This window comes from Mangifera indica, chromosome 19 (assembly GCF_011075055.1).
Source record: "Mangifera indica cultivar Alphonso chromosome 19, CATAS_Mindica_2.1, whole genome shotgun sequence".
In the NCBI taxonomy this organism is placed as follows: Eukaryota; Viridiplantae; Streptophyta; class Magnoliopsida; order Sapindales; family Anacardiaceae; genus Mangifera; species Mangifera indica.
The window spans coordinates 3,177,953-3,205,120 of NC_058155.1; the positions used below are offsets into that span (position 1 = coordinate 3,177,953).

A 27,168-nucleotide genomic window follows, 5' to 3' on the forward strand; every position below is an offset into this window, starting at 1 on the left:
TTCTTAAGGGAAAAAAAGCTATTTCTTCTACTGAGTGCAAGAATGGAGCACCTGATTTAAGTTCTTTCTCCGTCCTTTTTCACTGTAGAGCTCTATGATGTCTTGAAACAATGACTTACTTGCCTGGAAAAGCTCAAAAGCACAGTAGCAAGTGAATATAACTTATATGCAGGGATAACTTACATGGAAATGAAGGGTGGGATTGTGGATGCAACAAAAAATTGAGGAAACGAAGAAAACAATGTTTGAAGTGAAGCCCGCAGAATATTGATTACCCTGCTAGTAGAGTAATAAATTAAATAGCCAGAATGACACCAAAAAATGGAGGAATGATTTCATAAAATAAACCTGCTGATGTTAGAATTTTAACTTGATGACTTTCTTGTGAATACCAACATTCCTAATGATATAAGCATAGCCCTAGAAAATGCAAGTAGACCCAGAAGGTTCCTGCGTAATGCTGATGAGAGTTGTATGTATAGTGAAACAAAAGTCTAAAGTTATATTAAGAAAATCTTTTGCACAATCTGTACATGATAACAAACTATTCTATTCATTACAGCTTCCCTGTGATGGCTTTCTCTATTTTCACGTTTACTAACGGTCACAACCAAAATATATATATCAATAAAACTATGTATACCTATTTTTGATACACAATTTTTGTACACAAATGAGGTGTTATTATGTGATTAGATATTTCTTTATCATATGATAATATATGTTTTAAAATTACCTAATTACATGATGACACATCACTGTATACATGAATTGTGTACCAAAAATGGGTACACATAGCATTGCTCTATATATATAGAGACACTAGCCTAGTCATTAAAAATAAAAAACTGCATACTAGTTCTCTGTGCAAATAAATAAAACATGGAGAAGAAGAAAAGCCTGTAACAAACTGATTTTTCCATTGCTCGCCACCTTTAGTAGTCCTTTCAGATAGATGGTTGTCAAGATATGAAAATTTTGAATCTTCAGTGGCAGGTCAATCTCCCAGAAGTAAAGGGTCTCACAGGTCCAGCCCAGCTGATACCACACTGCGGCAAAACATTGATTTAAGGAAGTCAGCTAAAGTTGTAGCCTTTCACTCCCCAACTTTAGCCATTGAAGGGTTTTTCCAAAAGAACCACTCATTATCTCTTCTATACTAGTTCTGCTACAGTACACATATCCGCACGTGTAACATCAAATTGACCTAGATAAAGTATCATAAATAAGGTAAAAAACAAACACTTCATGAATATAGATGAGTAACAAAAAAGTTACCGCAGATGGAAACGTCTCTTAGAAGGAGGCAAATAAGTTATACTTCTACAGAAAACTCTTAAGTAAAAGTAAATTATTTCACTTGCCTGTGCTCCCATATCAATGCTGATGCAGGTCACCACTGTGATTTCCATAACACATTCAGCTTCTGTGCAGAGTTGACAGGCAAGAACATTAGATTTGTTAGCGGAAATTAAAAGGGTCCAGGATTATAGAAAAAACATATCCGATTTAGAAATCTGAAGCTTTGATGATGATTGTTGATCCAATGCACTCATGTCGGAATCTATAACACACTTTGCTTGATTTGTTTTCTTATTTTTTGTAAAAATTTCTTACAGATGAAGAGAATTTTGGAAGAGAGAGTGTTCTGTGAATTTAGTGTAAAAGACAGTTCCAATAGAAATTACACTACTTTTTATAAAAAATGAGAGTGACAGTTAATTTTAATAACTGCTAAAGGCAAAAAAGTCATTATCACTTACAAGGGTTAATTTTGTCTTTTGTAGCCCTAATGGATTGGGTCAACCCATCATGGGTGGACCAGATCCAATATCTCTCACTCACATATGATGGGGTAATCTGAATCACAATACTCTTCTACAGAAATCTTACAAAATAGGATAATTCATACTGGCAAATGTGTCATGCGACCTTGCGAGTAACTTGTACTTGGAAGCTAATTTACTATGCATCTACTAGGAATAACATAGTTGCTTCAACCTGAAAAATAACAAAGTGTTAGTTTCACAGTATCCTAGACTTACTTGAAATACTAGCTCCTATAATCCCTCATTTATCATTGTGTTATATTCCTACGTATCCATTATCAAGTCCAATTTCCTATATGAGTGACATGATTGGCCGGTCAAAGGACACACGTAACTTATAAGTCTTCCCCTTCTATTCGAAATTCTCAATTTAAATTTAACTATTTTTCTAGTCATGTGTCATAAATCGAATCATATATGACCAAGGTTTCAAGCTAAGATAGCAACACTAAGCGTAAACATCAAATGACAATAAACAGTCAAAGGGTACCTGATCCAGAGATGCCGCTGCAGGAGTTGCTCAAGTGCTACCATCACTTCTGCTTCACCCGAGCAGCAAGTGGGACTGGAATTGTGTTGTGATTTGTAATGGAATTGGAATGCTTTGTATTTGTAATGGATTGAATGAAGTCGAATGACTAAAGACTGACTAATTTATTGATTGAAATAGAAATCCAGAATACACTGCTTTGTTGAGAAAATAACTGAACCAATACCTTGGAGCTGCAATCTACAACATCCTAAGGTCCCTAGGCATAAGCCCCCAAACTCAACCTAATTGATTGTAATTTTCCTCTATGATCCTTCTTCACTGCTTTGCCCTCCTTTTATAGCCGAGCAGCCTGTTGGATCAGTCTCATAGCTTTGTTGTGGATGTGTGTCATCTGCCTCCCTTTAGTTATCTTTATCTTGTGCCTCCTTTGAGTTATCTTGTAAGTGTTTCACCCTGTTTATCTTTACGATGCTTATCTCCAAGATTTGTTATCTTTATCTCAGCCACCGGACTGAAAATTCCCTTCCTGCCCCTTCTTCGATAAGTCTTGATGATTGGGGGTCTATCAGATTCATTCATCAATAGAACATATTATAATCTAAATAATGGTTTAAGAAATTAATACATTACAGGTGCTAATAACCTACGCATGATTTAACAGTAACCTCAACTCCAGCAGGAATATTATCAGACATTGATATTTTGCAACCAATATCCGCTTTACTCTAATCATTCTATATGCTTTTAGAAGAATATTGAAAAAATAAAAAGCTCATTGTCACTCATTTTGCTACTTTTTGTGCATAATATCTTCAACAAAAAAGTTTTACAGTAGCCAAGCATGTTCAGTTACAAGTACATCAAAACATGTTCAGGTCACACATAAATACTATTTTAGGATATTAAAACTATATATATGAATCAATTTATATATTTATGCCTCACAAGATTACTTTGTTCTCATACCCTAATGTTGATTCTAAAGATTCTCCCTTCACTAAACATGTTTTGATGGGTATATTTGGTGGTTATCTTTTTGAAAAATTTACATAAAAACTAAAAATTTGAGATTTTTAATTTAGAAACAAAATATTAATGGAACAATAATGTTACTTTTGAACTGAACCTCATTAAATTCTAATAAAAAATAATAAATCATGATGTTGGGAGTACATAAAAAATTTACTACATTTATTCTGATTTACAACAATTAAAGATTTAATTTAATAATCAATTATCCAGAAAGAGTTTAAGAAAATATAAATTATATACTGCACGTACAAGAAATTGGGTCTTGAATTAGTTATAAAGTTTTTTAATAGATCTTTTAAAATAAAACATCATATATATGTATATCAATGTTGCCAAATGAGTTTAATAGCAAAAGAAAAAACCTAGCTCATGGTTGTCACTAATAATAACATTTGTCATGAATTAAAAGTCTGCATATTACTTAATATGAAACACAGATTTACTAAGTCATATGAACACGTATAAATGATATTTGAGATAAGATGAAACTATATCGAAATAAGTCATAAGGTTAAAAGAAATAACAAAATAGTGTACAGATGGAAAGAGCATTTCTTAATTATATGCAGTAGAGAAGGTACATAGCGTATTTTGTTACCTTGAGCTGGATTCTCCTTCACAAAAATTTGAAGATTTCAATGTCTCAGTAGTGCGTGCTTCCTCTTCAGCAATTATAGTACATCTGGATAAAATCCTAGAAAATGGAGGCGTTAAAGCACCAAGAGAGCCCCTATAATTGCCCATCCACCTTGTAGGCGCACCAATCCTCGGATCAAACGCAAATGGCTGAGGATACATCAGAGGGAAGACATCACCAATGTCTTGCCCAAAAGCATTTCCAACTTTCCCTATCATACCTGTTCCACCCACTGCACCAGGTCCTCTGACTTTAATTGGACTGGCTGACACTATATTTTCCATCTCTTTCATATTGCCTGTTCTCCTATTCCCTCTTCCGTAAACACCATCACGACCAGCATGACTTTGCTGCAAAAAACTCCCTTCAGCAACACCACCAGCACAAACACCACCTCCATTATTATTAGGACAATTTACACTGTTATTGGTCACAACTTGCTCTATTGCTTTACTCATCATCATACTTGTGCCCAACTCAAAATTCTCCCTACAGTCACAATTTCAAAAGAAAGAACTAACATTATTGAAATCCATTACAAATAAGAGGTATTTTAAGGTTATCAAAAGAAAGAAATAACATTTTATTCTCAACTTCTATTCCTTTGTAACTGATTATTTAATGAATCTTTAATTGCAGTAAATTGTCTAAATTAGAACAAATGTAGTACATTTATTAAATAATCCCAACATGATGGTACCTTATTTTTGCTTTTAGTTTGATAAAGGTTAATTGAAAGGTGTCATTATCGTTCCATTAATCTTCTCTTCTAAATTAGTTATATCAATAATTAAGTTTTCAGTAAGTTTTTGCAGAAAGATGACCGGCAAAATATACTTACTAGAGAGTGGATTTTCGATAAGAGGGAACTATTAATATATGAAATAAATCATTCAAATCCATTACAGTTAAGCTACCAGATTCATTTGTAATTGAATCCACTTCATTCTCAAGAAGTACTGGATGCACCGCAGACCTTTTCACATCCAAATTGATGTCAATAGTGAAACAAGAAAATCATAATCAAACAATTAATATATGAAATAAATCAATGCGAATTCATAATTATGAAGGAAAGGTCAAACTATTTTATTCCTTACACGATTATTTTACAACCCATCATACATTCAAACGTGATTAGTTGATCACACATAAATAATATTTAGGCGTTAAAAGAAAATAAAATAATTATATATTTATGATTTGTACAATTACTTTATTCTCATGTGCGTAAAGAATATCTGTGTACTGAAAAATTCAACTTTAAACTACCAAAAAAAAAAAAAAAGAATATGATAAAAAATCACACTTGAGTCCCTAGATGAGTACATTTTGATGGTCTTCTCTTTGCGAAAACTTACAAAAAAGAACTTACATTGTGATATAACTAATTTAGAAACAAAAGATTAATGGAACAATAATGATAACTTTCAATTGAATTTTAAGATAAATGTGGCTCCTCAACATAATCTTTGTAACTCTAATAAATTATGCATGTTTATACATCATTGTAGACAAAATGGATAAAAAAAAGGTCTGCTCATGATAGTCATCAATAATAACATTAATCATTAATTATGGATTTGAATTTTACTCAAACTCCCATTTCCTAACTCATATGGACATATTTAAATGATATATGATACAAAATATTCAGAAGTCATTTAGAAGCATGAAATTAGTGCAAATATAGACAGAGCATCACGTAATATTATGTAAAGAGGGTATTTAACTAATTTAATTACCTTGAGCTAGATCCGCCTTTAAAAAGATTTGAAGACTTCAATCTCTTAAAGTGTGCTTCCTCTTTCTCTTGCTCTTCCATTTCCTTTTCATCAAAGATGAAACATCTGGATCTTTTTATTGGTTCCTTGAAGTCTTGAGTGAACAATAATCGGACCCCACATTTCTCTATATTCCTGACAGAGCCATCAAAAATTATGCAACTGAAATTGATGATGGCCTTTGTATTGAAAGAGAATTCACGAAAATTGTGTATATTGCAATTGTACCCGAGGAATACATGATCTGAGTTAAATCCACCAACTATAAATTTATCTTGAGCAATTTTCTTGTAATGACCTTCGCATTTCAAAAGAAATTCATATCCCACTTCAACGGCACAATAGTGCAAAAAACAAAACCGAGAAACTTATGATTGAATGAACCTCGTGGAAGCTTTATAGAAGATCCACTACTTTGAATGTTAAACCACTCTGGAATTTCACTTCCAGGGAAACACATATAGTCACGTGGATTGTAGATATAGTCAAATGATGTCTGCACCGTAAAATTTATTCCAAAATTGTTAATATAGTATCATTTTTTTTTATTTTTAAACGAAAAAGAAATTGAAATCATATGGTAATGAAAGAGACTGAGTGATACCTTTGTAACTTTTGACCGTAAAATTGTATCGTCAGACATTCCAAATAGAATATCATTCAAAATGTTTCTGAAAGCATTCCAATCCAGATTGAAGCAATTTATGAAGCTAAGCACCCCGTAATTATATTTCTGACTTTGAATTGACAAACCTGATAATGCTTTCAGCAATTTGCAGCCGTCTGCGTTTAGATTTTGTATATTACATGGGAGCTTTGGTAACGCTAGAAGCCTACTACAAAACCTTATGTCAAGGTGCCACAAGTTAGAAAGGTTCATGATGCTTGCTGGTACGCTACTAAAATTGTTTCCAGCTAATTTTAAATATCTTAGTGAGGACAAGTGACCAAGGTTTTCCGGTAACTCTGTGATATTGCAGTCATTCATACTTAAACTCCACAATAATTCGAAACTTGACAAACTAGGTGATAGCAAGCTCGAAATATCTGGACCGTTACAACCGTCAAAAGTTAAAACATGAAGGTTTTTCAAATATACGATGGATGACGGTAACTTCCTTATAGCAGTTCCATTAACTTCTAGCACTTCCAAACTTTCTAAATTCCCTATGTCTTCGGGCAATCTATCCAGTTTCAAACACCCAGATACATAAAGATATTTAAGAGACTTTAATTTACAAAAGTTGCTTGGTAGACTCTCAAGGCTTGAACATCCTTTAAGATTCAATTCAACTAGTATGGAATCACATTTGATGGAAGAAGATAATTCTGTTATTGCAGTTCCATCTAGACACAATCGCTCCATATTGCATGAGATCCTTGGAGCAGTATTGAGATTTGAGCAGCCAGAGAGAACAACATCTTTAAGAGAATCTGGTTGAATACCAATCGGTAGACTGATAAGGCTTCTACAATTTCTCAAATTCAATTTAACAAGTTTATTGAGATTCGGAACAGTTGGAGGAGTGATCTCAAACAAATTCGTACAACCTTCTAGAATCACACGCTCTTTAGGTTTTGAGCTTGTGAGAGGTCTGGGATTTTAAGCAGATGCTCAGAATAACTCAGGTCAATGTATTTTAAATTTGCAAGATTCTGTAACAAAAAAATAAATGGTCAACACAAATTAGAAAATCTAATATTCGAAATTTATAAAATAAAAATGTCATGTGAAACCAAAATCTACCTTGATTCCAGACCATAGCTGTTCAAGATTGCTGTTTCGCATATTAAGTACAACAAGGTTCTCATGATAGAACTTCAACGGCAATGATGTGCTAAAGTAACCATCCCAACAGATGCATCTTAGCTGCACAAAATCAAATTCTAGGCCTTCAAAACCATGCACTTTATTATTTTTGCACCCCTCTCCTATCAAGAATCTTAGATTATCCATCTCTGAGAAAGAATGAGAATTTAAGTGTATCTCTCTTATATAAGACATATCAAACCTTAGGCCTCGTATCATATCAGTTCCCTATAATCAAAATCAAATTATAAGTTAACAATAAAAAATTAATAAATATACCTCCCAAACCCCAAGCCCATTACCATATGAACTAATGCATACAAAAAGATAAATAGATTTCACAAATAATATAAAAATAGAAATTGAAAGATAATGTTGTTTGTTCTTACCTTAATTTCCTTTAGAACATAATAGACATCATTATGATGCCACAGTCGACTACGTTCGCCAGGTCTTTTGACGGATTCTTGTCGAACAATTTCCTTACCCATTTCTTGAAGCAAATCATGCATTCTTATGGTGTTGTCTGAAATAGTTATAAGAGTCTTATCAATAAGAACCCTTATTCCAATTTGTGAAGAGATACTATTGGCATGAAAAATTTCTTTCACAAGATTTTCCTCCCATCCTTTGAAAAAACATGCAATATCTAGAAATAAATCCTTCTCTTCATCATCTAATCCATCATAACTTATCTTTAGCACTGATTGGATATCATTATGTGGACATTTTCTTAATTTATCCAGTGCACTTTCCCATTCATGTTTTTCTCTATCAAGTAGAAAGGAACCTAAAACTATTAGAGCTAATGGCACACCTTTGGTATAACTTATCACTCTATTTGATAGCTCCTTGTAATCTTCACCAATGGGATGGTTTTGCCTGAAGGCATACTGTTTAAAAAGTTGAAGAGATTCATCACTATGTAATTCTTTGACTGCATATATGGTGGCATCAGTCAATCCACAATCTCTAAGCACTTGTTTATCCCTTGTTGTTATAATGATTCGACTTCTAGAGCCCAAATAATAAGATCTACAATTAACTCTTTTATTTGTTTCAAATGTGTGACATCATCAAAAACTATAAAAACCTTCTTTCGTCGAAGCCTTTCATTTGAGAAAGTAAGTCTTAGATTGACATTTTCATCATCTAATATTTTAGAAAGAAGTTCTTTTCGCAAGTGACGTAACCCACCCTTCTTTGATTCTTCCCTAACATTATGAATAAAACAAGAGCCTTCAAACTCCCTTGAGATTTCATTGAATACAACAGTGGCAAGAGTTGTCTTGCCTATACCACCCATACCCCAAAGTCCTACCATGCACACTTCATTCGAGCCATTAGACAATAAATATATAATCTTACGAGTGCTCTGCTCCACTCCAACCAAGCCCTTGCTTTCAGTAGAAGACATATCATTTAATCTCTTCAAAATATCTTGAAGAATTTTCTCTATGAGTTTTGATTCAGGCCTACACTAGTAATAAAAGTTAATAAGAGAAATAATCATAAATAAATTAAAACGAAATAAAGGCCAGCCTAATTCCAGTAGTCCACATTCATCCACCAACATGAAAATTTTCTTCCAGTATATCATATTTAACAGCTGATTATAAATGCTATTTATTAAAACTATACAAAAAAATAATAATTAAACATATTATATAGCATCAAAATTTAGATAGATCAAAATGAAATTTCATCCCTGTGATTGCAAATCTCAAAGATTACACAGTGAAATTTTATGCTGAAATATCATATTTGTCTACCGATGAATGAAAAAGCTTAAGCGAAAAGAAATGGTATGTAGAACTTGAATGTTAATATAATATCAGAGCAAAAGAATTTACCTGATTGCATTTGAATCAAAGCCGGACAGATTGGCGACTTCTGTCAATGCCTTTATCCATCTCTGTAACATCTCTGGTCTGTCCCTATATCGTACTTCATGATCAGCAAATGCCTCTCCTAATTTCCCCGTTTGCTTCCTTACGTCTGATGGATCTATACGATATAAAACTGGTATAACAATCTGATCGTTCATTTTCTTGCAATCGAGGATCTTTACAAGTTCTTCGAGGCACCATCTAGAAGAAGCATAGCGTTTAGAGAAAACGACAATTGAAATCTTTGAACCTTCAATTGCCTTGAAAAGAGAGGGTGAAATCTCATCTCCTCTTTTAAGTTCGTAATCGATGAAAGTTTCAATCTTTCTCCTACACAAAGCTGCATTCAGGTGGCTCGTAAAACCGTCACGGGTATCCTCACCTCTGAAACTAAGAAAAACATCATACTTCACTAGAGAAGATGAAGAAGACGAGGCCATCGCAGTTGACTTGAACCAACGAAACTCTGTCTTTTCATAGACTTTGAAGCTTTTATTGTTTTTATTATTATTTTTATTTTTGGGTTCATGCATGTTCAATATCTTGGCTTTTGCTCGCCGATGACGTCTGAAGTTACCTTCATATAATTAAACAAGGCCAAAGGACTTATTTCCACCCAAACTATATTATTTTTTTAAATTTTTACTTCTTATTTTCTAAAATCTCAAATACCCATAATGATTAAATTTAACCAAAGTTTAACCCTTTAAAATTTTATCTCTTTTTATCTCCGGTGTTTTTTTGGCAACATCTCCTTCCTTATCCTTTGATGATCGCTCTCTCACCATCTCTCTCTCTTATCGATAGTCCCCTCATCTTCGTCAGAGAAGACGAACAATTTTGTCTTCTTGACAAAGCTTGAAGCTTTTCTTCAGAGCCAATCAACTTCGTCTAACAGTCTAAATGAGAGAAGTTTGGCCGCAAAAAGCTTTTTGTTGTTGGCGATGGCTTTAGAGATTTGAAAACTAAACCCTGTGGGAGAAATACTATTTTTTAAAACTTAACTTAGAGGAAAAATTTTTAATTTTTAGAGTTTAAGAGGAAAAACAAGATTAAATTTTAGTTTATTTTTAATATTACAGATGAAATGATGATTTTACCTTTAAAATTATTAAGTTTAACTATTTATAAATGGATATTTAAAATTTTTAAAGATAAAAGATAAAAAATTTTAAAAATAACATATTTTAGATCAGAATAAGTCATTTGGCCAATTAAACAATTTAGATCATTTACTAAATTTAAAATGTAATTAACATAAAGCCAAATCGCAATTGAAAGGTTGATTATTTTAACACATAAAATGTAAATTAGTCGTTTGAATTATAAACTAACAAAAATTGTCAATTTTAACATTTATTTGGTTTTTTTTAAATTAATAAATGAGATTTAAAAGAAAAAAAAAATCAACCATTGGTGGGAATAAGTCTTTTGCTTTTATTTATACCGGAGCATTCAAATGTAACGTGCTGGTCATTACCGGATAACACCTAAAGTGTCAGTATAATTAATAGGCCAAAGAACTATTTCCCACCCAAGTTTAAATGGGTTGTCAAAGTCACATCTGTAAAATTTTAAAAACTTAAAATCTCACTCATAACATAATTACTGTTAAATTTTTTTTGTTAGAGGTAAGGATATAATTGTTATTTTACTAATAATATTAAGAAAAATATAAAATTCATTATATTTTCTCTACTAAGTTTTGAAAACTAACAACTTCATATTTGTCTAAAATTTTCTAACTTTGAAATATTACATCCCCCCTCCCCCAAAAAAAATGGCATATAAACATGTATATTTTGCATATTTTAATTTAATTAATTTTTTAAGCAAGTACTTTACATAAAATGTATGAACATGTCATCTAATAATACTGCACTATTGCTGTAAATATTTTAACAAAAAAGAAAAATCTTTTTTAAAAATTTGGTCTCTTTCACCAACCGTACTGTTCGAATGAAAATTATATTAACTCTCTCTGGATAGTTGATTTTTTATTCAATCTTTAATTGCACTAAATTTGAACAAATGTTGTACATTTGTTATTATCATCTCAACAGTTGATGATATATTCATTCTTCTTAGAATATGATGAAGTTTAATTTGGAGGTATCACCATTGTTCTATTAATCTTTTGTTTATAAGTTAGAACAAATTTTAAGCCTTTCTTTTTTGCCAAAAAGAAGACCATCAATATTTATATAGTCATCTGGAGATGACGAGGTGGAAATTGAATATATTATTTTTTTATATTAAAATTTCGAAATGTTTGGTGTAGAGAACATAAATTGTTATCTTTAAAATATGATTTCCTTAATCTTGAGATACATGTTATATCTTAACTATATATATGCGTACACATCTATCGACAAATAAATATGTCAATAAGATCATCATCAAAATATAAATATAAAAAAACAGCAACAATGATAATAATAATAAAACTCCCACTAATCTTAAATATCAAAAGACTCTAAACAACCTCATGTTTTCAACATAACCTTATGGGTTATAGGTCTTATTCCTTTGGTTAGAGGCTTAAACTTTATCAACTCTGTATTTTTTAACTTTACCTTAATCTCTCCTCTCTTTATGAGGTTTCTAAATGTAAGATCTTTTAATTTTGCATGTCTTTAGCTTAATTGGTGGTTTTTGACCAAATTGCACTGCTTAATGTTTTCCAAATATGGTCTATTCAATGACTATAACATTATGTCTAAAAAAATATCTTCAATCATCTTTACAACTACCAAAATCATGATCTTTTGAAAGTCTCATTACCTCTTAAATCACAACTTAATAATCAAAACTTGAATTTGAGAGGCATAGATTAAGAATCTTAAATGCAAAAGTCATAACAAGCTTATGCATATTTGTGTATTTATCAAGCTTCCAATAGCATTGTCATCAAAGACATTTCACATGGATTTCCCTTCAACCTCATTATTCACACAATATTTGATGTCGAGCTTATCTCCTTTCAGAATAGACATATCATTTGTCATACAATCTTGCATGTTGAGCATTTTAAGCATACGCTTCAAGTATGCATTTGAGATAAGCCACCAAGTCCATGAATCCTTTCACAGTGAATCTCAATAGCAAGAATAAATGATGCATCTTTAAGGTCCTTCATATCATTAGTCTTGGATAAAATTGACTTAATCTCATGGAACAAATTTATATTGCCACTATCAACATATTGAACCATACCATAAAGACTAATTTGCTTCCACTGATCTTCATATTCTTATATTGGTCTAATTTGTTTCTTATGAAGTCATATGAAATTAAAATTTCATTAAAATTAAGACACCACAATAACGAAATTAATTTCAAGTATAGATTGACTTCTTACGATTGTATATCAAAAGTTTCATTCCTTATACTTTTGATAAGCCTTTTTACACCATATAAACTTTCATACAAAGCCTTTCATTCAATATGACAACTTTGACACCCACCCTTACAGAGACACACATATTAAATTTTAATGGTAGCAAATTGTTCTTTTATAATAAACTTTCTCATCCGAATTTCCACACCTTCGTCAATTGTATTTAACTCATCTATTATACAATTAGCTATTGGTTCTTTAGTAGAAATATTCTCTAAAGTGATCTCAAATTTCATTGAACTTTGTAAACATTATTGACTCCCACTGTTATTTTAGTGATGACATTATCATACCTTATGGGTATTGGAAGAACAAGATGGATCTACTTCGTCTTTCTTAAAAAAGAGGAAAAGGATTACTTTCGAATGTCTTAAAACCCAAGATCTTTTCCATGTTAGAGTCAATCATTTTAGCACTTTAATTGGGGTAATACATTCTATGTCCTTTGGAATATTTTGTATGACCAATGACGTAACAGTAAACTAATATTAGATTTAGCATTTTCTTAATAGGAATATCCCCAAACTCAAAATGTATTTAGGTAGATTTTCTCACGTCCAGAGACCTTTTAAATAACTTTGGCATAAATATATAAAGAAATTCATTAAGAAAATACTATGTCATCTTGAATGTTTTACACGATATATATTCAGTCACATTTGCTTTTCACCATAACCTCAATGTATGATTGAAATTTTTTTCCAATTACACCATTTACAATCCTAGAATCTTGAAATTTAGTAAATACCCATTATGTCCATATTGATAACCTTAATGTCTACGTAATTCCAAGTGTAAATATGGGCTTCCACTTAACTAGCCTTTTATCTATTAACCAAATTCACATCCAAAAACCTTAATCCTTATTGGGCAACAAGACTAGCATTTTTTGTTGTTATTCTTTCCTTTATAATTGAGTCTTAATTAAGCGACTAAATTTATTATAAGAAACTTATGATTTTTAGGCTTCTTTTGCTCAGTAACGTTTAGAAATCATATTGGTAATGTTTTATATCTAATTTTAAACCATGTATGAGTCTTGATTAGATTGAAGTCAATTGTGAGACTCGTGGTGTGTTTTAAACTTTAATACTCATCATTTTTTGACTCCTTTATGATCATCATACTTTGTTATGGTCATATCACTCATTAAATCAATATCTCCATTCCAATATTGTGAGACATTTTAGTAACCTTAGGGTAAACCTCCCATGAGGTAATCAATAATGAATTTTTTATAGCTAGCAACTTTAACCTGATGAATTTCTCCCACTTGCCATAGAAATCCTTTTATTTAATTGAGTTGTTAACTTGGGTTGAAGTGGTTTATAAACTTGTTAGGCCAAAACTATATCCTTAATCAACAGTACAAATTCAAATTTTATTTTTAATTTTTTAAAGTTAGAGTAAGTCAGCACCTTAATTGTAACTTTATTTTTATTTTTCACAATAATAGTCTATTAAAGATGGGATGTAATAAGCAATATCATTTGCAATAAATAACTTTAAAACCTTATAAGTTATTATCCACGAGGGTTCCAAGCACATCACCATTTAATCACCTTTGAGCAAAGAATACAATATGCAATTAGAACTCTCAAACATAAGGTTTCAAATAAAGAGAATAAATAACTTTTGGAAAGTCTATCACAACCAGTTTTGGGTGAATTGAAATTTACTACTTTTTTTCACATTAGAAGGAAAAATATATGTCAATTAAAAAATCATAAACACTTTTGGGTGAATTAAAAATTTCATAACCAATGTAATTTCACAGTCACCTTATGCAACCATTAATTTTCACACACATAATAACCACATTTGAGCATGAAATTATATTTATCAAATTAAAGAATGTCTTTTTCACTAAATATAGAAATTTTGTAAGCTTCAATGAATGCACCACTTTGGAAATTAAACATTTTGATAATTTACACTAACTTCTACTGAGACTAGATAATATTGTCAAAATTAAAATTTCATGAGATACAACACCAAAAAATTTTAATTAAGTATTGCAACAAATCCGTATTAAACAATAATCAAAGTAACTTTAAAACCTTATAAGGATTCTTGGTGCATCATCATTAAATCACCTTTTGACAAAAAAAATGATATGTTAGTAGGACCCCAAACACAAGGTTACATGCCCGTATGAAGACCTTCAGAACAAATGGTTTTTGAAAGAAATGTCACCTTTGGATAGATATACTTTCTAGACAATTGTTCATCCTATATATAATAAGAAAACACATGTCGATTAAATAAGTTCAATCGCCTTTGGGTGTATTGAGTGTTCCATGACTAGTGTATTTTCAAAATTAACCTTATGTATTAAAAACCAAATAATATATCATTACCGAATGGAAAATTTTGTAAGCATTTATAATGTATCGCTTTGGCGATTACTATTATGAAAACTCACAAAATTATTCCAATGATGCTAAATATTATTGCTTTATTAAAATTTCATGAGACATGATACCTCATTATCTTTAACAATTTTTCTTAAAAATTGTTGCATCTAACCCAGTGAATAATAATTTAAAGGAAAATTATGATAAATGGCCAAAATTAAGGGGGTTTAAGTAAAATTGCCTAAAACAATAAGGTTTAAGCAAAAATGCCCAACTTTTGTGAAATAATGAAACTGCCCCTGTATATAAACAAGGAATTCCCACGGTAATTTTCTACTATTTCACTGTTCAAATTCAAGGAAAATCACCATTCCTATAATTATCCCACGGTCATCCCACCGTGGAAGTGATTTTTGTTGATTTTCATGTTTTTCAGCAAATGAAAATGACAAATATGGATAGTACATCATCCCACGTCTTCTTTGAATTAATTTATTTTTAGGATTATTGAGATTTGAGGGAGATTTTGAGGCTTGAATGTTTAGGGTTCCGATTTTGAACAATGCATAAAATGTTTTGATTCTTGGTTGTTTTGCTTGAATTGCTTGATGGGTTTTGTGTTATTGGATATGTAGATTTGATTTGTGTTGAAATTAAAGGCTGAAATGATGGTTTTTGGCCAGAAAATGGATTAGATCTGCCAACATTGTTGTGGGATGGGGGGAAATTTAACGTTTTCAAAATTTTAGGGGGAGGCGAACAGAGGGAGATCCACAGGGGTTTGTGTAAAATTTTACACTAAATCGTGGGCAGGCCATGAAAATCGTGGGTTGGGTGGAAATTAACTTTTTTAAAATTATAGGGTTTATATGAGACAGACTTTGAACGGCCATAACTTTTGATTCGGGAGGAGTTACGGGGTTTGTAATATATCAATGCGAAGCTCGTTTCGAGCTCTATAACAATAACCAGTTTTGCTAGTTACACTGAATTTGGAGGCCAAAATAAAACTATTTCAATGTGTATTATGCAGTTTTTTTATTTTATCAAATTTAGGATTTTTGGTTTTTATGATTTTGAGTTTGTTTGTGACCAGGCTAGACTTTTTTTATATATAATTTTTAAATTTGATATTTGTAATTATGATGTGCTTTTTTAGACATGTTTTACGATGTAATTACGAAATTTTTGATCGATTTTTCGGTTTTCTCGTTTATAAGCTATTTGAACGTGTAGTTTTCGAAATTTAGATATATTTTTTTAGATTTTCAAGTAATTTTTTTATTATTGACATTCGAGGGTATTTCAATATATCTATTTATTCATAATATGTTATTTTCAATATAGTTTTCACAAATTAATTTTTTCGATTCGAATTCAGAAATACAAATTTCTTCTTTTCGAACGAACTCGTAGTAATTGATATTAAATAAAAATAAGAGTGAAAGTAAGTATTTACATGATATAAGAAATATATGTAATGAGAGTGAGAGTGAGAGTGAGAGAGTTTATATAAATGTGAAGAAGGGTAATTTTGGTATTTTAAAAAAAATTAGGGCATTTTTGCTTAGGAATAGAGAATTTGGGCATTTTTGCTTTAAAATAGTAAAATTGGGCATTTTTGCTTAATAGAGGGCTAATTTAGCCATTTATTATAATTTCCCTAATTTAAACCTTATGTGGTAACTCAATCACATATGATAGAATTGATATTATACTTAAATTTATTAATACTAAACGATATAAGAGCACTGTATGCCACATTATTTAATCTAAAACTTAAATTCTCATTCAACGGAGACCTACAAACACATCATATGCCTTTACATGCCATCAAAAGCTATTCATGTGCTACCATAAGTCCTTCATGTGGATTGTTGCATGCCTTTCACATGCTATTACACATACATTGCCACATGCCCTTAACATGCCTAACCACTTTAATACCCTCACATGCATCCTAGAAAACCATTCATGTCAACTTGTGTGCCCCAAGAAAACTTTAAAACCTTATCACATATACTCATAAGACATTAACACACACAAATATGTCCAAATGCTCCTTTATATATGCACACACCTACTAGGAACTGATTACACACAGTTACATGTAGCCACTCAATAAAATTCATCATTTCCATGCATTGACAAGCTTTTGGGAGACTTTACTTGTTACTTACACCCACTTTAAGCCTACATGCACCACCAATGACTGCCAATGCATCAAATGAACCATTTTACACCTCTCATGCACCACCAAGAAAGGTTTTACACGTTGCACATGCCTCTAAAATACACACCCATGTCGTCACATGCTAAAAGATATGTTCCACATGTAAGATTTATTTTGCATAAACTAAATAAAATAAATCAATTAACTATAATCTCAAGATCTATGCGTAAATTATAAAAAACTGAATTAAACCTTACAGTTTTAGGAATATCTGGATCACCATGCAAACTGATTCATAAACCTATTAAAATTACTTATCGAGATCACCTTTCAATGCAACTTAGTCTTCTACTCAAAAAACCTCCCTTGATGATTTGAATGGGTAAGTTATACTACAAGTATATTGTATTCAATTTTGGAGTAAGGACCTAACCAATATATAATAGGTTTATTAAACCTTGTAGGTTAATTGACCCCCCATCAAGGTTCAATAAACCTTAAGGCTTATGCTTATACTGTTCACCCAAATTATAATCATTAAGTGTATTGAGTTTAACTTTATATATTACTTCAGTCCATATATGAACTGACATTGAACTATTCAATTATCCAGTTTTGTAAAACCAAAAACATAATTAATGTTAGGTGTCAAAAAATTTCTAATAGCCTAATCAATCTCATGGATTTCATTATCTTAAGGCCAAAAGACTTATTCTAATCCAAAGTTTACTCTTTTCTCAAATTTTCATCAGTTGTCTCTAAAAAACCCAAATACTGACCAATGGGTTATTAAAGTTGACCAAATCTATTAGTTTTAAAATTTTATCTCATTTTTTTCCTAAATCTTAAAAACTAATAATTTTCCCTAAGCTTAAATTTTGAAAAAGTTACATTTTCTCTTGCTAGGTTTAAGGTTTCTCCGATAGCGAACTTTCTCCCTTCTTCGGTGACCTATCCTTCCAACGACGAACTTTTTTCCTTTTCTAATGACGATGACACTTCATCAACAACAACGAAAACGTTTCGTCTTTGTCCAAAGACGAAGACAATTTATCTTAATCAAAGGAGAAAGGAAAGAGTTTATCGTTGGAGAAATGCTAAACTTGGAAAAAGGAAATGTAACTTTTTTAAAACTTAAGTTTGAGAGGAAAATTACTAGTTTTTAGGGTTTATAGGAAAATGAAATAAAGTTTTATTGATTTAATATCACTAGTCAAATGATAATTTGACCCCATAACTAATGGATTTGGTTAACTTTAACAACCTATAGGTGGGTTTTTAAGTTTTTGAAAGATAATGTGTGGGAACTTGGAAAAAGAGTAAACTTTGGGTGGGAATAAGTCCCTTGACCTTATCTTAATCATGTAAAACCTTTAATTCAAATGACTCATAATCATTTTTTTTTTGTTGTAGGTATTTAAATTACTTATAGTGGTTAGCATACGAGGCTGGTCAGGGTAGCATAGATTCAAATTCTATTTTAATGCTCAAAATCGTGCCTTATCTTAATTACACTTGGACACTTTGGATTCTCAAAATCGTGCTTTAATACTAAGTTGTAACATCTCCTCCGAAAATCCATTATTGAATTCATGTGAAAATAATCCCAAAGTGTCATAAAATCAACATCCAACAAATCCATATAAAAATGCATATGCAAAATCCATAAATCAACACAAAATAGCATCCACAAAACATGAAATCAATAATAAGCCCCCTTATGCCGCTTCATCATTGACTTGTCACCATGCAATCGCAAAATCATCTCTTACCTAAAAGATCAAGCAAAAAAGGGGTAAGTGATACACATTTAGCAAGCACGAGCATTTATCCTATAAACAATCAAATCTCATCTTCTAATTTCACAATCTCTATCTCAAATTCCTAATTGTGACCTCTCTCATTATCTAGGGTTCATCTTTATGCCCTATCTTGGCTGATATAAAATGCATTGTATGTACAAAACCATTTATCAAAATAAGAGGTGAAAGCATTCTTTTAAAACATTGCTTTCAATTTAACTGTATGTTGTTTGGATCAGGTTGAGACAAAAATTTGATACGCTAGCCATGTGACTCAATTTCTGAGGTTATTTTTGTCTTGGTCTGTCCTACTATGGTCACCAATCGATAGACTTTTGGTCTTGGCTTGTCCTAATACGAATGCTAATCGAATGACTCTTTATGTCCTTACATGTCTTACAACAATATATGTCAATTGACGTACCCTTAATCCTGGACTACCCAACAATGAATGCTAATCAACAAACTCTCTCACAACCCTTTCTATGGGTATATAACTGATGTCATGAATGCCTCCTCATAACAACCTTCTAGAAAACACATCTTAAAATTTTGATAAGGATACATGTTTTCATGGGTGGCATTAAATTTCTTAATCTATGAGCACTTTGTGTTCCATACATATACTCTAAGGGTATTTAGGTTCACATGTGTTCTATGGGATCTCTATGCCCTACTCGATAACTTATCTCTCTTAAAACCACATATCTATGATATTTTTTTTCTAAATTCATGTTATTGAGCCCATGAAAATCTCATCTCCTTTCACCTATCAAGTACATTTTATTGATAATCTTGCCCTATCATATTCTCTCTCTCAAGCACATCTTGGTACTTCAATGTACCTTTATTGTCTCGAGCATAACTCTATGAATGGTTGTCTATTTATCTTGAACATGTATTCATTTTTACTTTATGCATGATTGTGCATTACCCATGAACAAACATGTCCTCATACTCAACATAAACGTTCATGACTTCCTCTTTCATGATTGGCCATGCATGATCATTCATCCTTTGTGAATAATTGTACATCCTTCATCATGAATGGTTCATCTCCTCACTTTCATGATTGTACGCTACCTTAAAGGCACTATCGTCATTTAACTTATATGAATAGTCGTTCCCTCTTCTACAAAGGTGTTCATCACATCTTAACTAACGTGTCACAAATGATTGCACAAATACTACGTACATTCATCTATTAGTTGTGACATCAATATCCTAATTTGTGAACTGTTGTGCATATCCCATACATAATCATTCACAAGCACATAACTCTAATTTCTACATTGTTGCATGATTGTTTTTGTTTTTGGGATGACCATACATTGTGTCTAGATACATGATTTTAGGTTGTTTTGGTTTAATTGCACCTATTCTTTTTGTATAGTTTGCAATCCCACAATCATTCTAGCATATCTAATTATCATTTTACATAAAATACTAATATACCTCTTCATATCAAAGAACCAATATTCCTTATGTTAACATAGATCGGATTTAAAGTCTTTCATGGCCACGATTTTAATCAAACTTATATTACATCACTCCTACCAATCAATACATATCAATTTGACATTTAATCTGACTTACTATTCAATTCAAATTGAATTTCTAGAATCATTAATTCACATGAAAAATGATCTAAACATAAAACGCAAGACTTTTACTTACCTTACCTCAAAGCTTAAAGAATCAAAGCAGAAACCCCTTTATTTGATTGTTGAAATGCCCCTTAAATGGCTGAAATTTCCCTCTGGTTGCTAAAGCATTGAAAAATATTAAAATGGATAAATTTAAAGTAATGGGATAAGGCTATATCATGTGAGACGTGATCCTTAAATAGATTCAGTTAGATAATTATTGAAACGGTCGTGCATCCTTGATGAACGATCGTTAAACCACTTAAGTTATTTAATGTGGCACGATATTCATATCTCCATCTGGCATGACATGAACAGGTGTGCATCCTTTATGCACGATCTTTCAATAAGCTAAAATTTTGATTCTCGATCCTTAGTCAATTTCAACAATTCAAATTCGTGTTCAAAAGGATTTTTACTATTTTCACTTTGCCTTCAACATATTTCATTCTATTATCACTCGTCTTTATCCATTCCCCTCATATCATACCAAATCAATAGCAAAACTCGTCATTTTAATCAAACCTACAATGATAATATATAATTTTGTAACTAAATTAATCATAAATTTCATAATTAAATGTACAAATATAATCTTAATAAAATTTTGACCCGAAAGTTAGAAAATATCCATGACCCCCCCTGGTAACATGTTATTTTACCCTCACATGCTAAAATATCAATTTACACCCATACTGAACCAAAACATTAACAAAACTCGTTATTTGATTCGAAATGTATAAATATAATTTTAAAAAATTTTGGCACAGATGTAATAAATATTAATTTATCCTCACACAGTAAAAAATTAATTTCCCTCCATATTGAATCAAATCAATAACAAAATATTTTAGTCAATTAAATCATTATTAATTTTGAAAAACGCTTCAAATTTATCAAATAAATTCAACGTGCCAAAAAATAATATACAATTATTAATTAAATGAAATCTTAAATTAATGTTTATATAAATACCTAAATGAAACATATTTCCTTTATTTATTTCAAAATTATGATATTAAAATTTAAGCGAGATGTTCATTTTCAAAATTTAGAGGGTCTGATTGAGAGTTTAATTTGCATAAAACATTGTATAATAAGTTAATAACATGAAAGTCAAGGATATTTTGTTATTTAAATTTTGGCCGCAAAACTAACCCATTGCGCGCCATTTCCAAGAAATTCCAGAGCAAAGGTAAAGATATCGAACCCAGAAAAAATATAAACAAACTTCAAACTCTGTGAGAAGACAAAGAGTCTTGTTGCTTCAAGTCAACTGCGATGGCTTCTTCTTCTTCTCAAGGGAAGTATGATGTTTTCCTCAGTTTCAGAGGTGAGGACACTCGAGACAATATTATCAGTCACCTTAATGCAGCTTTGCGTCGGAGGAAGATTGTTACTTTCATCGATGATGAACTTGTGAGAGGAGATGAGATTTCACCATCTCTTTTGAATGCAATTGAAGGATCGAAGATTTCAATTATCATTTTCTCTAAGGGTTATGCTTCTTCTACATGGTGCCTCCACGAACTTGTGCAGATCCTCAATTGCAAGAGAATGTTCGGTCAGATTGTGATTCCAGTGTTCTATCATGTAGATCCATCAGATGTAAGGAAGCAAACAGGGACTTATGGAGATGCATTTGGTAAGCATGAAGTAAGATATAGGAAGAGGAAAGAGATGTTGCAGAGATGGAGGAATGCTTTGACGGAAGCAGCCGATTTATCTGGCTTTGATTCAAATTCCATCAGGTGAATGCTTTTTCTTTTGAGATATATATATATATATATCTTAAACTAATATTTTTTGTGTTGCTATGAGATAATTCTTCTATATAAAAATCACTCTGAGTTTTTCACGTTAAACCATTTATTATTGAAGTAGCATTTTTTACTTTATGTTATATGTAAAATCAATTTTATACACACACACACATATGACCTGAAGTTGGAAAGAGCTTTTTTTATTATAGAAAGAAGTGTTTTTATCGCAACAAAACTAAATGATCTGAAGTTGGAAAGAGCTTTTTTTATTGATAACCAAACTATCATCAGTTTCATGAAAAAAGTTGTATTTCTATAAGATTTATTTAATAAATGCCATAAGCTTTTCTTGGAAAATCTGAACTAAATATGGGCTCTTGAAATCAGATTTTTTCATTATTTCTTTTTCATTAATTTATTGATTAGCTTATTGTTATTTTTACCGGTTGTTTCTAATGTAGGCCTGAATCGAAACTTATAGAGACAATTATTGAACATATTTTGAAGAGACTGAATGCTATGTCTTCTAGTGATAATAAGAACTTGTTTGGAGTAGCAATGAAGATCCAGAAAATTAGATCTTTATTGTTTGATGAGTCAAATGAAGTACGCAAGGCAGTAGGACTTTGAGGTATGGGTGGTATTGGCAAGACAACTCTTGCTTATGCAGTCTTCAATGAAATCTCAAGTCAATTTGAAGCTTCGTATTTTATTCAAAATGTTAGGGAAGCATCAAATAAAAATCAATTATGTCATTTGTAAATAGAACTTCTTTCAGCAATATTAGAGTATGGACACCTCAATATAAGGCTCAAATTCACACAAGAAAGGCTTAGATGTAAAAGAGTTCTTATTGTTTTTTATGATGTGACAGATTTGAAACAAATAAGAGAATTAATTGGAGATCTTGAAAACTTGGGTTTTGGAAGTCGAATCATTATAACCACAAGGGATAAACAAGTGCTAAAAAATTGTAGATTGGATGATTCTACCATATATGAGGTCGAAGGATTAGGTAGTGATGAATCTGTTCGACTTTTTAAACAACATGCCTTCAAACAAAATTATCCAATTGATGAAGTTTTCTTGAAGCTTTCAGAAAGGGTAGTAAATTACACAAAAGGTTTGCCTTTAGCTCTTGAAGTCTTAGGTTGCTTTCTACTTGGTAGAGAAAAATTTGAATGGGAAAGTGCACTGGATGAATTAAAAAAATCTCCAAATGAGGTAATCCAAACAGTGCTTAAGATAAGTTATGATGGATTATCTGATAAAGAGAAGACTTTATTTTTAGACATTACATGTTTCTTTAAAGGATGGGATAAATATCTAGTTGGTACCTTTGGTTCACATATTGGAGTAAGTGTACTTGTTGATAAAGCTCTTATAACTATTTCACAAAACACCATAAGAATGCATGATTTGATTCAAGAAATGGGTTGGGAAATTGTCCGACAAGAGCCAGTCAATAAACTTGGTCAACATAGTCGATTGTGGCATCATGATGATGTCTATCCTGTATTGAAAAAAATTCTGGTAAATATAGATACATGGAATTAACTTTCAATTTATATTTTATCATGTATGGGATATCTTGAAATATTTGAACAATGAGAAAAGTTCATGTGGTAATGGGTTTTGTTTTGGAGGTACATCATGTTATTTTGCTGTTAACTTATCGTTTGATTTTGATTGTAGGGAACTGATAAAATAAGAGGCATGCTCTTTGATATGGCTGAAATGACAGTGATCCACTTAAATCCTCATGCTTTCTCAGAGATGGCTAATCTAAGACTCCTTATAGTAAATAATTCGAGATACAATAATAAGGTTCATGGTTTTGATAGCATTGAATTTGATTTTTCAGAGTTGAGATGCCTCTGTTGGGATCATTCCTCCTTCCCATCATTGCCTTTGAAATTTGATCCTGAGAACCTTGTTGTACTTAAGATGTGTAACAACAATCTTGAACAACTATGGATGGGTATCAAGGTATATGTTGATTCATATGATTTTTCTTAAATAAACTTTTAAATATTAGATTTTTTAACTTATGTTGGCCATTTCTTTTTCTGTTACAGAATCTTTCTCATTTAAAATACATTGACCTAAGTTACTCAAAACATCTACTTATAGTCCCAAACCTCTCAGAGGCTCAAAATCTAGAGTGCCTGATTCTAGAAGGTTGTACAAGTTTGCTTGAGATCACTCCTCCTTCTCAGAATCTCAATAAACTTGTTAATTTGAATCTAAGAAATTGCAAAAGCCTTATCAGTCTTCCAAATGGCATTTATAAGTCGATGTTTCTGAAATATCTTTGTATCTCTGGTTGTTCAAAACTTGAAAGATTGCCTGAGGACTTAGGAAATTTAGAGAGCTTGGAAGTACTAGAAGCTGATGGAATTTCTGTAAGAGAACTATCATCAGTTATGGCTGGTTGGCTATCAGGGTTGCGATATTTAAGAAGATTAAATTTGAATCGGTGCAGTCTTACAGAGTTACCCAATGATATTGACAAGCTGTCCTTACTAGGAGATTTAGAATTGGAAGGAAATAATTTTGAGAGCATCCCAACAAACATCTAGAACCTTTCCAAGTTACAGCTTTTTAACATAAGGCTTTGTAATAGGCTTCAATCCTTACCAAAGCTTCCACGTAATATAGAAGAACTTAGAGCAGATGATTGCAAATTGCTGAAAGAATTATCAGGTTTGACAAATCTCGTAATTCAAGGACATTCTGGAAGGACACTTAGCTTCTCCAATTGTGTCAGTCTGGATTGGAACGCACTCAGAAACATTTTGAATGATTCTATATTGGATATGTTCTCAGATGCAATTTACCTGTTCAAATATGAAGATAAGGTATCATCCTGTTTCTCATTCCCATATGATTTCAATATCTTTTCCTTATCTGAGGAAAAAAATGATATTAATCAACAATATTAGAACTAACCAGTTTTTGTAATGTATTAGGAAGCTGGCAAGCCACAAGGTGTTATGTGTTTCCCTGGAAGTGACATTCCGGAATGGTTTAACATTCAAAGTAGTGGATCATTTATAATGCTACCACAAGGTTCATTCAATAAGAAGTTTCTGGGTTTTGTCTTTTGTGTCATTGTTGAAGTCGGAGATTATCATTGTCTGGATAATTTCTTGAATGTTTTGTATGAGTTGCAAGTGAAATGCTTAGATGTGTGCATAACATTTGATAAAAGAATTCTTTCACTTGGACCCGTGTATATTAAGTCAGATCATGTAATACTGGGATATAATTGCAATACATTGGATAGTGAACTTTTTGTTGTTTTTTTGTTAAGCAAAGTTCACTCAAGCTTACTTCACGAAACAGAGGCAGAAAATACAGAGAAAACAGAAGCTACTGAAAGTATATTTTTTCAGAGAGAAAGCTTGATTGTATTGATAAACTAAAGATTACATATACAAGCATTAGAGTAATTCTTTTATATTGTGATAAGTACATTGAGACCATACTTTGCTGCAAAAAGAATTCTTAATTTATGGATCACCATACATGTCATCACCAACTCTACCTAATCTAGTTGGACTTTAGTTCAAACCAAAAAATAGTTTAGTTCAAAAAACAAACTCAACTAACTAACACTCCTCCTTTGAGATTGTTTTTAAGACACCAAGCTTCAGCCTCAAATTTTCAAATTGAGGTTTAGGAAGAGCCTTGGTCATAATGTCAGCTAGCTGATTTGATGAGTTGCAATGTTCCAAAACAATTTCTCCCATTTTGGCAGCTTCTCTTATGGCATGATATTTGACATTAATATGCTTAGTTCTACCATGCTGAATTGGATTTCTGGAGATGGCTATGGCACCTTTGTTATCAACATAAATTGTTACTCCTTTGTCCATGGACTGATCTAGATCAGTTAATAGTTTTTTCAGCCATATAGCCTGATTGCTTGCTACTGCTAGTGCCACATATTCTGCTTCAGCAGTTGACTGTGCCACAATATCTTGTTTCTTTGAATTCCAACAGAAAATGGTTTCACCAAATGAAAAACAGAAACCTGAGGTGCTTTTGTAGTCATCATTACTGCCAGCCCAGTCACTGTCTGAATATCCAATTAGATTTCTGCTTTGATGGTTTGAAAACCATAGGCCATAGTTGATTGTACCTTTGACATATCTTAGTATTCTTTTTGCTGCACTCCAGTGAAGATTGCTTGGTTCTTGCATAAATCTGGATAGCAATGAAGTAGCAAACATGATGTCTGGTCTACTTGTACAAAGGTATAACAAGCAGCCTATAAGTCTTCTGAATTTAGTTGCATCAGTCTTTTCTGCTCCATCATTCTTCATTAATTTTTCATTCATTGCCAAGGGAGTAGCAACTTCTTTACATTCATTCATATGAAACTTCCATATTAGATCTCTAGAATATTTGCTTTGTGACACAAAAATCCCATTAGATTTTTGAAGAATTTCTAAGCCTAAGAAATACTTCATCTCACCCAAGTCAGACATATCAAACTCTTGCTGCATTTCTTGCTTGAATTTTTTAATTGAAAGCAAATCTCCTCC

General features: G+C 31.7%; 1 protein-coding gene and 2 pseudogenes across 1 annotated transcript; 1 reads left to right on the top strand and 2 right to left on the bottom strand.

The window, feature by feature from the left end:
- Window positions 1-2,461: 2,461 nt before the first annotated feature.
- Window positions 2,462-6,103, bottom strand: LOC123202943. The gene is made up of 4 exons (XM_044619091.1): window positions 6,004-6,103; window positions 5,737-5,910; window positions 3,953-4,480; window positions 2,462-2,884 (listed from the first exon to the last, which is right to left on the bottom strand). Exons 2-4 carry the CDS (start codon window positions 5,814-5,816, stop codon window positions 2,755-2,757), a joined length of 738 nt encoding a protein of 245 aa, XP_044475026.1. The 5' UTR covers window positions 5,817-5,910; window positions 6,004-6,103; the 3' UTR covers window positions 2,462-2,754.
- A 3-nt stretch (window positions 6,104-6,106) lies between these two features.
- LOC123203445 lies at window positions 6,107-9,943 on the bottom strand (annotated as a pseudogene).
- A 12,061-nt stretch (window positions 9,944-22,004) lies between these two features.
- Window positions 22,005-25,907, top strand: LOC123203136 (annotated as a pseudogene).
- The last annotated feature ends 1,261 nt before the right edge of the window (window positions 25,908-27,168 follow it).